A 14986-nucleotide genomic window follows, 5' to 3' on the forward strand; every position below is an offset into this window, starting at 1 on the left:
GAGTTATTGGCAAATGGGGATGAAATTTGAGAATTTCATTTTATTGCCTAATTTTCAATTTTAACCCATTTTTTCCACTAACAAAGCAAGGGTTAACAGCCAAACAAGACTGTATCTTTATTGCCCTGACTATGCCGTTTACAGAAACACCCCATATGTGGCCGTAAACTACTGTACGGCCACACAGCGGGACGTAGAGTGAAAGGTGCGCCATATGGTTTTTGGAAGGCAGGTTTTGCTGGACTGTTTTTTTGACACCATGTCCCATTTGAAGCCCCCTGATGCACCCCTAGAGTAGAAACTCCATAAAAGTGACCCCATCTAAGAAACTACACCCCTCAAGGTATTCAAAACTGATTTTACAAAGTTTGTTAACCCTTTAGGTGTTGCACAAGATTTAATGGAAAATAGAGATACAATTTCAAAATTTCACTTTTTTGGCAGATTTTCCATTTTAATATTTTTTTTTTCCAGTTACAAAGCAAGGGTTAACAGCCAAACAAAACTCATTATTTATGGCCCTGATTCTGTAGTTTACAGAAACACCCCATATGTGGTCGTAAACTGCTGTACGGGCACACGACAGGGCGCAGAAGGAAAGGAATGCCATACGGTTTTTGGAAGGCAGATTTTGCTGGACTGTTTTTTTTGACACCATGTCCCATTTGAAGCCCCCCTGATGCACCCCTACAGTAGAAACTCCAAAAAAGTGACCCCATTTTAGAAACTACGGGATAAGGTGGCAGTTTTGTTGGTACTAGTTTAGGGTACATATGATTTTTGGTTGCTCTATATTACACTTTTTGTGCGGCAAGGTAACAAGAAATAGCTTTTTTGGCACCGTTTTTTTTTGTTTATTTACAACATTCATCTGACAGGTTAGATCATGTGGTAATTTTATAGAGCAGGTTGTCACGGACGCGGCGATACCTAATATGTGTACAATTTTTTTTTATTTATGTAAGTTTTACACAATGAATTAATTAAAAAAAAAAAAAAAAGTTTTAGTGTCTCCATAGTCTAAGAGCCATAGTTTTTTTAGTTTTTGGGCGATTATCTCAAGTAGGGTCTCATTTTTTGCGGGATGAGATTACGGTTTTATTGGCACTATTTTGGGGTGCATAAGACTTTTTGATCGCTTGCTGTTACACTTTTTGTGAAGTAAGATGACAAAAAATTGCTTTTTTTACACCGTTTCTTTTTTTTTTTTTTTTTACGGTGGTCACCTGAGGGGTTAGGTCATGTGATATTTTTATAGAGCCGGTCGATACGGACGCGGCGATACCCAATATGTATACTTTTTTTTATTTATGTAAGTTTACACAATGATTTCATTTTTGAAACAAAAAAAATCATGTTTTAGTGTTTCCATAGTCTAAGAGCCATAGTTTTTTCAGTTTTGGGGCGATTATCTTGGGTAGGGTATGATTTTTGCGGGATGAGATGACGGTTTGATTGTTACAATTTTGGAGTACATACAACTTTTTTGATCACTTTTATTAACTTTTTGGGGAAGTAAGGTGGGCAAAATTTCAATTTCATCATAGTTTTTAATTTTTTATTTTTATGTCGTTCACCGTTTGGGTAAAGTAACATGACCGTTTTATAGATCAGGTCATTACGGACGCGACGATACCAAACATGTGTAGGGAATTTCATTTTTTTTATTTTTAATCAGTGATAAATGTGTTTTTTGATTTTTACTTTATTTTCACTTTTTTTCACTTTCTTTTTGACCCAGACCCACTTGGTTCTTGAAGATCCAGTGGGTCTGATGTCTGTATAATACAGTACAGTACAATATATAGTACTGTACTGTATTTTACACTTTGTCTGAACAGATCTATGCCTTTCAGCACAGATCTGTTCAGCACCATGGACAGCAGGACGCCTGAGAAGGCGTCCTGTTGCCATGGGAACCTTCCCCGTCTGCTCAGTTATGGTCAGAACTGCGCAGACGGGGAAGGGTAAGGACAGGGCTTGGGGGGCTGCCTGGGAGCTCTCTCCCTCTCCATTCGGAGGGGCTGCAAAGGCACAGCAGCCCCCCGATGGGAGAGGGAGGGAGCTCCCTGCGCTGTTAACCTTTTCCATACAGCGGTCCGTACGGACCGCTGTATGGAAAGGGTTAAACGGCTGACATCGCATCACCGATGTCAGCCGTTTATACCAGGGTGCCAGCAATGTGCTGGCACCCTGGTATACCCACTAGACGCCAACGATTAAGCAATGGGAGGCGGGCGGGGGATCGCGATCCCGCCTGCCGCACCGCCCGCAACCCTCCCCCTGCACCTCCCACCCGGCAAAAATCACTAAGGGGTGCAGGGGGGGGGGGGGGGGGGGATACAGATATATTTTCGGCATACTAAAGTTTCTGATCCCCGCGGATCAGAAACTGCAGAAATCGCAGCAAACCGCAGGTCTGAATTGACCTGCGGTTTGCCGCGATCGCCGACATGGGGGGGTCACGGGACCCCCCGGCGCATTTAGCCTAGGTGCCTGCTCAATGATTTGAGCAGGCACCGGGTTCCGATCACTGCCAGCCACACGGCAGTGATCAGAAATACACAGGGCGTACATGTACGCCCTGTGTCCTTAAGTACCAGGGCACAAGGGCGTACCTGTACGCCCTGTGTCCTTAAGGGGTTAAGATAATCGCCCAAAAACTGAAAAAACTATGGCTCTTAGACTATGCAGGGCTCCAGATGGCGACCAAAATGGTCGCCAATGCGACTTAGGATTTACAAATGGCGACAAGACTTTTTAGTCTTGTCGCCATTTGCGACTAGACCCTCCGCGGCAGCTCTGCAGCTGAACAGCGGCGGGCACAGGAGCTGATAGTTCTCTGCCCCGCCGCCCCTGCCTATGTTCTCCTCAGTCTGAGTCAGTGAGTCACAGCACACAACAGCAGAGACGCTGGCAGCAGGGAGGGGAGGGGCTGGGAGGAGTGTAATTTGATCCTAGAGTGGAAGCCGCTTCTGCCAGCCCCTCCCCGCCCACCAACCAATCAGAGCTGAGGCAAGGCAAGCACTAGCAGCTCTGAGTCACTGACAAGTACAGGGAGAAAGAATCGAATGAGTCACAGGTGAAAAGAACTAAAGATCCGACTTGTGACTCATTTGATTCTTTCTTAGACTCCCTGTACAGTGTGCCCCCCCCCCCCAACATCCCAGTATACGAAACATTGGTGGCACAGTGTGCCCCCCCAACACCCCAGTATAAGAAACATTGGTGGCACAGTGTGCCCCCCCCCCCCAACACCCCAGTATAAGAAACATTGGTGGCACAGTGTGCCCCCCCCAACACCCCAGTATAAGAAACATTGTTGGCACAGTGTGCCCCCCCAACACCCCAGTATAAGAAACATTGGTGGCTCAGTGGGAAGTGCCAATGAGGGGTAAAAAAATCATTTAAAAAAATTAACTCACCTCCTCCAGTTGATCGCGAGCTGCTGGTCTCCTGTTCTTTCTTCAGGACCTGTGGTGACGTCACTGAGCTCATCACATGGTCCATTACAATGGTGATGAATCATGTGATGAGCACCGTGATGTCACCACAGGTCCTTTGACAGGTCCTGAAGAAAGAACAGGAGACGATCAATTGGAGGAGGTGAGTTAATATTTTTATTTTAACCCTCATTGGCACTGCCCACTGCGCCACCAATGTTTATTATATTGAGGGGGGGCACACTGCACCACCAATGTTTATTATACTGGGGTGTTGGGGGGGGGTGCGCACTGCGCCACCAATGTTTATTATATTGAGGGGGGCACACTGCACCACCAATGTTTATTATACTGGGGTGTTGGGGGGGTGCGCACTGCGCCACCAATGTTTATTATATTGAGGGGGGCACACTGCGCCACCAATGTTTATTATACTGGGGTGTTGGGGGGGGTGCGCACTGCGCCACCAATGTTTATCAAACTGGGGTGTTGGGGGGGGCGCACTACGCCACCAATGTTAATTATATTGACCTTCTACTATGCATTCTGTATTAAAGAATGCTATTATTTTCCCTTAGAACCATGTTATAAGGGAAAATAATACAGTGAATAGACTTTCATCCCAGCAACCATGAGTGAAAATCGCACCGCATCCGTACTTGCTTGTGGATGCTATGCGATTTTCACGCAGCCCCATTAGCTTCTATGGGGCCTGCGTTGCGTGAAAAACACACAACATAGATCATGCTGCGATTTTCACGCAACGCACAAGTGAAATTCACCGCTCATGTGCACAGCCCCATAGAAGTGAATGGGTCCGGATTTAGTGCGGGTGCATTCCGGTATTTTGAATGCCAGATCCGGCACTAATACATTCCTATGGGAAAAAATGCTGGATCCGGCATTCAGGCAAATCTTCATTTTTTTTTCGCCGGAGATAAAACTGTAGCATGCTGCGGTTTTATCTTTTGCCTGATCAGTCAAAACGACTTAACTGAAGACATCCTGATGCATCCTGAACGGATCGCTCTCCATTCAGAATGCATGGGGATATGCCTGATCAGTTCTTTTCCGATATTGAGCCCCTAGGACGGAACTCTATGCCGGAAAAGAAAAACACTAGTGTGAAAGTACCCTAAAATATTAAGTTTAAATCCCCCCCTTTCCCAATTTTACATATAAAATATATAAAGAATAAATAAACATATTACATAGCGCTGTCCAAACTATTAAATTATTAAAAAATATCTCTTATGCGGTGAGCATTCACCATTTTTTAGTCACCTTGTCACCCCAAAAAATAGGATAGGACTGTTCTATTATGGGCCAAACATTTCATAAAATGCGAAATGCACGCGGCTTTTTTTGCGCGGTATTGAGTATCGCAATACTTTTTTATGGTGAAGAAAGCGAATCAAAATTTTGGTATCAAAACAACCCTATGCCGATCTGATCGGAGTAGCGTTGTCACGATACCAAAGTTTTGATTCGGTTTCGATTTGGCGACTAAAAATTTGATTTGGCTCCTAAATTTTTCAGTTCAGGAGCCAATGGCTACCAGGTATTTTTTTTTTTTTTGTCTGGAGCACTGCTATGGAGACACTAAAACTTTTTTGTTTTAAAAATTAATTCATTGTGTAAAACTTACATAAATAAAATTGTATACATATTAGGTATCGCCGCGTCTGTGACAACCTGCTCTATAAAAATACCACATGATCTAACCTGTCAGATGAATGTTGTAAATAACAAAAAAAAAAAACTATTTCTTGTTACCTTGCCGCACAAAAAGTGTAATATAGAGCAACCAAAAATCATATGTACCCTAAACTAGTACCAACGAAACTGCCACCGTATCCCGTAGTTTCTAAAATGGGGTCAATTTTTTGGAGTTTCTACTCTAGGGGCGCATCAGGGGGGCTTCAGTTGGGACATGGTGTAAAAAAAAAAACTGTCCAGCAAAATCTGCCTTCCAAAAACCGTATGGCATTCCTTTCCTTCTGCGCCCTGTCGTGTGCCCGTACAGCAGTTTACGACCACATATGGGGTGTTTCTGTAAACTACAGAATCAGGGCCATAAATAATGAGTTTTGTTTGGCTGTTAACGCTTGCTTTATAACTGGAAAAAAAATATTAAAATGGAAAATCTGCCAAAAAAGTGAAATTTTGAAATTGTATATCTATTTTCCATTAAATATTGTGCAACACCTAAAGGGTTAACAAAGTTTGTAAAATCAGTTTTGAATACCTTGAGGGGTGTAGTTTCTTAGATGGGGTTGCTTTTTTGGAGTTTCTACTCTAGGGTTGCATCAGGGGGGCTTCAAATGGGACATGGTGTCAAAAAAACGGATCCGTCTGCATTAATACTTAGAAAAATTTTCTAAGTGTGAAAGTAGCCTGAGCGGATCCGTTCAGACTTTACATTGAAAGTCAATGGGGGACGGATCCTCTTGAAGATTGAGCCATATGGTGTCATCTTCAAGCGGATCCGTCCCCATTGATTTACATTGTAAGTCGGAACGGATCCGCTCGCCTCCGCACGGCCAGGCGGACACCCGAACGCTGCTTGCAGCGTTCGGGTGTCCGCTCACTGAGCGGAGCGGAGGCTGAGCGCTGGCAGGCGGATGCATTCTCAGTGGATCCGCCTCCACTGAGAATGCATTAGGGCCAGACGGCTGCGTTCAGGGCTGCTCGTGAGCCCCTTCAAACGGAGCTCACGAGCGGACACCTGAACGCAGGTGTGAAAGGAGACTAAGCCTTGTAACATCCCCAAAAAATAAAATATCATTCCCAAAATAATTCAAACATGAAGTAGACATATGGGGAATATAAAGTCATCACAATTTTTAGGGGTATTACTATGAATTACAGAAGTAGAGAAACTGAAACTTTGAAATTTGCTAATTTTTCCAAATTTTTGTTAAATTTAGGTATTTTTTGGTGCAAAAAAAATATTTTTTTTTTACTTCATTTTACCAGTGTCATGAAGTACAATATGTGGCGAAAAAACAATCTCAGAACGGCCTGGATACGTCAAAGCGTTTTAAAGTTATCAACACTTAAAGTGACACTGGTCAGATTTGCAAAAAATGGCCTGGTCCTAAGGTGTAATAAGGCTGTGTCCTTAAGGGGTTAAAAGAGGGTTGTCCGACAAATAAAAACTACTTTTTAACAAACCCACAATGGGTACAAATAAAAAATGCTAATGTCTCTGAGGATCTCCTTAAGGCTCCATTCACACGTCCGCAACGTGTTTTGCGGATACACGGAGCCGCGGATCCGCAAAACATGGGAAACGGCAATGTGCGTTTCGCATTTTGCGGACCGCACATTGCCGGCACTAATAGAATATGCCTGTTCTTGTCCGCAATTGCGGACAAGAATAGGACATGTTCTATTTTTTTGCGTAACGGAAGTGTGGATCCCCATAGAAATAAATGGGTCCACAATTCCGTTCCGCAAAATGCAGAACAAAATTGCGGACGTGGGAATGGAGCCTAACTGTTACTCTTCAGAAGCACCTCTGCTTTCAAGGAACTTGAAATCCAAATCATCTAATCAACTGACTTTAAGGAGCCCCGGCGCTCCAGCAAGTGCCGAATCATCTTTAGTGTTAGTCAGACCCAGGGACGCACCTTTTATCAGTGGCTGTGCAAGAGATTACAAATCCTACAGCTTCATCCTATTCAAGTGCTGCTGCCCATGTCCCCAAGTGGCACATCACTGCAGAGACCAGTCATTGGCTGCAGTGGCACATGTTATCCCGCTGGGGAGCTACAGTGCTATTCCCTATGTTTACTTATGTTTAGTGGCGGAGACACACAGTAGATATAAAGTAGCACTGGAAGAGATGTGTTTTGTTACCATGGAAACTGACAGCCCGAGTCAGGGTTGTTAATGTTTTCAGATTGAGTGGGTGTCTGTATTAGAAAACTCCTTTTCGTTTATTTTATCACTTTTTGGTGAATTCTTTTATTTTTTCCACTTTAAACTGTTTCTTGCAAAAACCAATTTGCACCTACCAATTATTACAGCGTGTTTCACCTGGAATGATCTTAGCTCTGTGTAAGTGCACAAAAGTATTATTTTATGCTGATGGAAACTGGTACAGAGTGGTATCCATCTCCTATAGGCGCCCCATGCCGTAGGTGTCATTTTACTGGACACTCTGCTGCGCTATTCTATGCAGTGTAAAAAAAAAAAAAAAAAAAAAAAAAAGGAAACCCTGCCGGATGTCACTGAAAAGAACACTCTTGGCGTCCATCAGTGTGACGGGGTCCTATGGGTCTGTGTAATGGGTGTAGATGAACAGCCACGGTGCCGTGTGAACAGACCATAACCATTGATAGCTCTGACTTCCATAGCTAAGGTTGAATGTTTTTATTACTTTGAATATTTGATTAATATATAATATTAGTGATTGGCTGGCCCACTTGGCTCACTAGCTTTCTGTCCCGTTTCAGATCGAGCGGGTAGCATTAGCACTCTGGATTCGCTGGACTTTGCACGGTACTCTGACGATGGAAATAGGGAGACCGATGAGCGGGTGGCAGGTGAGTAACATCAGCCAAAGGAAAAATTATTTCCAGTAGCACTGGCATTCTGTACATGGATCTCCTCCGTTGTGCCCCAGGTGATGTTCCAGTTAGACATGATTCCTATATAAATAGCTTATCTGGATTTTACAGCTACCGTGCTATTTAGCAGATTATTCCCACTGTTTGCAGAGGTTGTATATGCTGTTGTGCCATAGTTTTGTATGCATGTTTTTTACTGCCTTTTTAATTTAAACGGCACAAACTGCATCAAAACTATATGAAAACCAGCATGTGTGTACAGCCTTTAGGGCTCATGCAGATGACCGCAGCCCGCATACAGCGAGTCCCCAATACACGGGCACCAGCCGTGTGCACCCTGCACTTCAATGGGTCCACCATCCGGAAGATGCGGTGCGGAATGGAGCCACGGATCGGAATCGCCCTGTTTTCTGTCCATGCTTCCGCACCGCAAAAAAGTAGTGCTTGAACTACTTTTTTGTGGTGCGGATCGCGGACACCATTCAAGTGAATGGGTCTGTGATCCGTATGCGGGTGCCCCATGGTTGGTGCCCATGCATTGCGGACTTCAATTTGCGGTCTACAGCAAGGGCCCGCCCAGCACATGGTCATGTGCATGAGCCCTTAGGGTGGTCTCACATGGTGTCTATTTATTTTTTTATTTTTATTTTTTTGGGGGGGCCTGAGCTAGATTTTACATGGTGGTCAATAAAACGTTGTAAAATGCTCTGCAAACACTACATTTTTTGTAGATACGTTTAAACAGAGCAGCATGCTCTGAGTGTGGCAGATTTTCGGAAAAAAAAATTTGGGGGGGTTGGGGGGTTTTCCTTAGACTACTCATCAGGCAAAAAAGTGGACAAAAACGCAAATATGTGAATTCAAGCAGTTGTCAGGGATTTTAAGAAATCTCTAAGGACAGGAAATGGTATATAATATAGAAATGGGATACACCACCGCTCTGGTGGTCCCTGCTGGTCCTGCAGTGATCACTGCCGCCTGTGACGCCACCAGCGACCACCAGAGAGGTGGAAAATGAAGTGTGTAATGTAGGCTACTTTTTATTTTATGCAATTTCCTGCACTTAGGGCGATGTGCTATTATTACAGTAAATGATAATTATGCATCCTGACACATTGCTAAAGAAACTTAGCATTTTAAAGGGGTTGCCCCATGACAACAACGTATTGCCTATGCCAAGGATCACTAGAACGGGGCCCATGATCCCTAGTTTAAATGACGTGGCAGATATGCATACATTTTTGCCACTCTCTGCAAGTCTATGGGACTGCCAGAGGTAGCCCAGCACTTGACATGGGACAACCCATTTAATGGTTTTCTCATCTTGTAAAGTGATGGCATGGTGGAACCTTTGGGAGCCCTGAGAATGAAGGGGATTCAGTGCTAGTGTAGCACTTTGTACCTTCACTGTTTTTCCCTGTGCAGTAGCGCCATATTTGCTTTAGGTGTCATGCATGTCTTTTGTGGTCCACAAATTGCGAATCCGCAAAAAAATACCAATACCGTCCGTGTTTTATTTGCATCTATTGACTTCAATGGGTCCTCATTTTGCTGCCAGGTATAGGTCACGTTCTATCTTTTTGCAGAATGGACTTACGGATGCAGGAAGCGCATGGGTCACCCTTGTGCTTTCCACAAATAGATAGAATATGTCTGCAAAATGTGAACTACAGACCCACTGAAGTCAATGGGTCAACAAAAAAATATGTGATCGGCAAATGGACCTCCAAACTGATGTGGTTGTGAGCTTGAGGCCTTACACAGGTAAATGCGGTATGTGATTTCTGTAAATATCCAGAGATTTCCTTATAATGCTGGAGTCTAGCGGGCATTGCTATGATATATTGTATGGAAGCTCCTGCAAAATGAGGTTTCTTCTAGCTCCTACTTTGTGCATGTTCTATGACTGTACTAACTGAATGCTGTATTAAATAAACCGTAGCCGAAATATATAGGAACAGAAATATCATCTGTGAAAAAGAAACATGCAGCAGAGTGTGTGTTACCGTTGGCCTTCCCTCGCCAAAAATGACCTTGTTTGTCTGACCATTGGCGTTCGTTTCTTGCAGTCTGACATAGGATTTTTTTTATGTTTCTTCACTCATTTTTTGGTTGTGTTCCATGCTGCAATATGTGTTTTTTTTTTTATATTTATTTATTATTATATGTATTCTTTATTTTTTCAGTTCCCTTTTAAACACATTTTTTCCTCTTTGCCTTTGTGATTGGCTTGGTTATGCATCTCATTTCCTCAAGGATCATGATCTAATTCAAACCAATTGACTGATTTTATTTTTGAAATACACAAGTACTTACATGGAAGCTAGACGTATTTCCAGTTCTCATTGACTTCGATAGGCGTGTAATGCAACATATGATATAACATGTACAGTTTTTGCACAGATTTATATAGAAGTACAACCGTGTAAATGTCCATAAGTCTATAGGCTGCCATTAGCTGGGTCCTGATCCTGAGAACTGTGTGCATGAAGCGTCAAATGATTGGGGAGACTGTAAGTGAGAAGTCCAGGGGTTACTAGTGTACTGTTTGTATAGTATATGATCTTTTTGGTGACTTGTCACATCCAGTCATCTAGACCAGGGATCAGCAACCTCCAGCACTCCAGCTGTGGTGAAACTACCACTCCCAGCATGCACACTTGTCTGTTTTCAGAACTCCCATAGAAGTGAATGAAGCATGCTGGGAGTTGTAGTTTCACCACATCTGGATGGTTGCTGACCCCTGATTTAGACAGTAATATGGTCATTCGTGAGCAGTCAGCACCCCCTGCCATTGGTGTACAGTAGTCTCCAACTCTGTCCTGATTGCAGTAACTGGAGTGTTGGTATCAATCTCTGGACATAGTTCAGTCCTGTAAGACATTTAGTAATCCCCTAGAAGCTTCCTTTTTTTATTAAAAGAAAAGACAACTAAGGGCCCAGTTGAATGGGGGGCAGGGCTGCACCTAGGCCACATAAATGCATAAAGTGTAATCATTGAGAAGGCCACGGAGCTTAGAAGAACGCCAGGCCTTCTCAAACCGCTGATTGGCAGGGGTCCCGGGTGTCAGACCCCCACCATGAAGATGCTGATGACCAAGGATCATTCATCAGTTACAAATAGCCCTTTAAACTTATCACCTACCCACAGGATGTTGCTCCTTAAAAGGAATTTAGAAAACTAAATATTATCTAATAATTATAAGCCTGGATTGTAAAGCAAGGGGGCACAACCTGCAGCCCAAGGGCCACATGCGGACCTTGATACCGTTCTGTGCCGCCCCCAACCATCTGGTAATAGACATGTACGTCTATGTCTTGTCGCTGCTCACATGTATTTTTCATGTGTTCTTCCATTAGATGGAAGTCTTAGAAGTATATATGGTATATACCAGTGATGGTGAACCTTTTACAGACAGAGTGCCCAAACTGTAACCCAAAACCCACTTATTTATCACAAAGTGCCAACACTGCGATTTACCCGGAATACTACAGTCCAATATAGTATATCTTCCATGTACTTTATCATTTAGCTATAATATCCTGCCTACATTCAATGTGCTGCCTGTGCTGTTCATAGTGTACCCTGCGCTGATGAATGGTGGGAAAAGTCTAAGGCATATTGGTACACCATAGACTTTTTCCGGAGTGCAGATGCCCACAGAGGTTCGCCACCACTGGTATATACTGTACATACAATATGCCATAAATACAATGTTTCACTTGGTAATGCCCCTTTAAAGACTATGTACACCTTTTGGGGACAATTTTTTATTTATTTATTTTATTATTATTGCATTGTACTTATTTTGAGCTCAAAATATTATTTTCTTTTGGTCTTTATTAAAAATATGGAATCCTATTTTGTGTACAGAGCGGAGATGCTCTACTAGCAGGATCTGAATATTCTCTCTCTTCTGTCATGAAGTGAGCTGACAGACTCCTTACCTCTGCTCTCTGACATTATAAACACTCATTATAGCTCAGTATCTTAATGATCTCTTATCTTACTGATAAGAATGTGGTGTAAATAAGTGTTTGACGGTTTAGTAGTTTAGAGATGAGGTTTATTAGATGACTGGCACAAAGTGAAACGTTAGAAAAACCATTGACCTTTTGTGACAGAATTGCTCAATATTTTTAATAAAGGCCAACTGAAAATAATATTTTTAGCCCAAACTGATTAAAATGCAATCATAAACAAAAATTGCCTCTGGAGGTGTACATAGCATTTAAGTTTTATTTTCGGCCCTTGGGATTGGTTCAGTCTGACGACCAGAAAAGGTTGTGCACTCCTGTTAGGGGATTAAGGGTCCAATGGAAAGAGCTACTCATTGATTGACATCTGGTTCTGCTTTTGCAGATTCACAAGTGGCAAGTATTTTTTTTTTTTTTTTTTCCTCTACAATATTTATCATTCTGCTCCATAGAGCTGATTGCTCAATGTGACAGATTCCCTTTTAAAAAAATAAAATAAAATCAGACATTATATAGCACATGACAATCTCTTTCTGAAAAAGCTAGAAACTACCCTGCACCTCACGTGGATCCAGAAACGCTCCCAACAATAGCTCTGCTAGATTTATTTCAAGCTGTCAGCTTTGGCTACTTTCACACTCGCGTTTGTGTGGATCCGTCATCGACTGATCCGTTCAGATAATACAACCGTCTGCATCCGTTCAGAACAGATGCGTTTGTATTATCTTTAACATAGCCAAGACGGATCTGTCTTGAAAACCATTGAAAGTCAATGGAGGACGGATCCATTTTCTATTGTGCCAGATTGCGTCAGTGAAAACGGATCCGTCCTCATTGACTTGCATTGTGTGCCAGGATGGATCCGTTTGGCTTTGGCTCAGTTTCATCAGACTGCAAGCAGCGTTTTGGTGTCTGTCTCCAAAGTGGAATGGAGACTGAATGGAGGCAAACTGATGCATTCTGAGCGGATCCTTATCCTTTCAGAATGCGTTAGGGCAAAATTGTTCCGTTTTGGACCGCTTGTGAGATCCCCGAACGGATCTCACAAACGGAAACCAAAACACCAGTGTGAAAGTAGCCTTAGGGAGCGTTTCCTTTCTGCTGCAGCTGGTGGCAGGTGAAGGATGGAACTGAGCATGTGTTTCCATCTCAGTCAACAGGACAGAAGTTAGAAAATGGAGCAAACAGTTATTGCAAAAGTATCCAAGTCCTGGTTTGAAATCAGTAGAAATGTTTTCATGGGGCATCCCCTTTAATTTCCTGGTATTTTTTATTTTTTTAGCTAGTCCATGGCCATTTTACCCATTCCTAATGATCAGTCATCGCTCATACAAGGTGACCTGACTAGTTACGTGCAGTAACATATTTACCGTATAGTAATGTCTTATTATTCCTGCGTATGTCCCTTTTTCACCTATACTAGCTCTCAGCTACAGTTTATGTATTGGCATTTCATAGTTTGGAATACAAGCTTAAAGGGGTCGTCTCCCTTCAGCAAATGGCATTTATCATGTAGACAGAGTTAATACAAGGCACTTACTAATGTATTGTGATTGTCCATATTGCCTCCTTTGCTGGTTGGATTCATTTTCATCACTTTATACCCTGCCGGTTTTTATGGTTACGACCCGACGACCCTGCAGTCCATCCGTGGTGGTCATGTTTGCACACTATAGGAAAAAGGAGCACACATAAGGTAGTGCTTTTTTTTTCTATAGTGTGCAAGCATGACCACCACTGCTGGATTGCAGAGTGGTCGTAACCATGGAAACCAGCAGTGTGTAATGTAATGGAAAAATGAATCAAGCCAACAAAGGAGGCAATATGGATGACCACAATAGTCATTTAGTGCCTTGTGTTAAAGGGGTTGTCTCATCATGGACAATGGGGGCACCGCTGAGCCCCGCATGGTGGCTGGAGGACTCCAGTCCGGCCACCACCAAGCCGGCTCCCCGTAAAAGGGAATGGGAGCGTACCGCGCATGCTCGGCCCCCACTCCCATTTATTTCTATGGGGCTGAAGGAAATGGCCGAGCCAGCATTTGGCTATTTTTGCACCTATAAGACAATGGGGGGCATATCCTAGCGATATGCCCCCATTGTCCATGATGAGACAACCCCTTTAACTTCCTCTACATAATAAATGCCATTTTGCTAAAGTGAGACAACCCCTTTAAAGTGCAGGAGGTGGAGGACCATATATTTGTATCCAGAAAAGACAGTGTTGTCCATTCTACAATGACACTAGCCATGACATGACCACAGTATGCCTTTGCTTGCTTACCCTTAGCCTTAACTTTGTCAGACAGCTCGAACTGTGAACTTGGTTTGATTAGATTCATTTCCACGGCAGAAAAGAACGTCCATCAGTTGCTAAGCCAACTCTGCTGCATGCTTTCATAAGATCCATTAGACTGCATGCTTTCTGTTTCAATACAAACTGTATATATATTTTTTCCACACCCATCCTTGCTTTTTATTTTTATTTTTGTTTCCCTTTTCTTGGTTGGATGCCTGTGTGTGTTTAATCCAAAACCCTGTCCAGTCCTGGAGTTTGAGCTACGGAAAGCCAAGGAGACCATTCAGGCCCTCAGGGTCAACCTTACACTGGCTTCAGGTGGTGTACATACAATTTTCTTCCTCGTTTTCCTAATTTACATTAATAATGTTGATAGCAGGTATGGTTGATCTCATAAGAATGCCAATTTGCTTCATTTCTGTGTTACAGAAAATGAAGTTCCTTTGCAGGAATGCAAGAATTATAAATCAAGTCCTGAAATTCAGGTATGACTTTTTTGCTTTTTAGGAAATTCCTTTTACTTCATACTTTTAATTAACAGGTTTCATGTCAGAAACTGCGCTGTAATAAACTGGTTGCTGTAGAGGTTACAAATTCCTGCTGCTTCGAACCTTTGCCTACAGACTAGCAGAGCCATCAGCTATCTGTAGGCTGCAGTAAACCACTTCCTGAAGTTGGTAGGGGAAGGAC

At 42.9% G+C, this 14986-nt stretch overlaps 1 protein-coding gene across 4 annotated transcripts in view; it reads left to right on the forward strand.

Moving 5' to 3' along the window:
* RELCH (RAB11 binding and LisH domain, coiled-coil and HEAT repeat containing) overlaps positions 1-14986 on the forward strand; it is a 127184-nt gene that overhangs the window by 27670 nt on the left and 84528 nt on the right. For 3 of the 4 annotated variants that reach the window (XR_006389948.1, XM_044293120.1, XM_044293121.1), the window contains exons 2-4: positions 7907-7996; positions 14543-14614; positions 14726-14781. Coding sequence is in view for 3 of the 4 variants with exons in the window: in XM_044293120.1 (XP_044149055.1) it covers positions 7907-7996; positions 14543-14614; positions 14726-14781 (218 nt within the window). In the remaining variant the exon portion in view is untranslated. The remainder of the gene's footprint in view (positions 1-7906; positions 7997-14542; positions 14615-14725; positions 14782-14986) is intronic. The other variant, XM_044293122.1, reaches the window with a different exon arrangement.

The sequence above is a fragment of the Bufo gargarizans genome, chromosome 5 (assembly GCF_014858855.1).
Source record: "Bufo gargarizans isolate SCDJY-AF-19 chromosome 5, ASM1485885v1, whole genome shotgun sequence".
NCBI classification, from domain to species: Eukaryota; Metazoa; Chordata; class Amphibia; order Anura; family Bufonidae; genus Bufo; species Bufo gargarizans.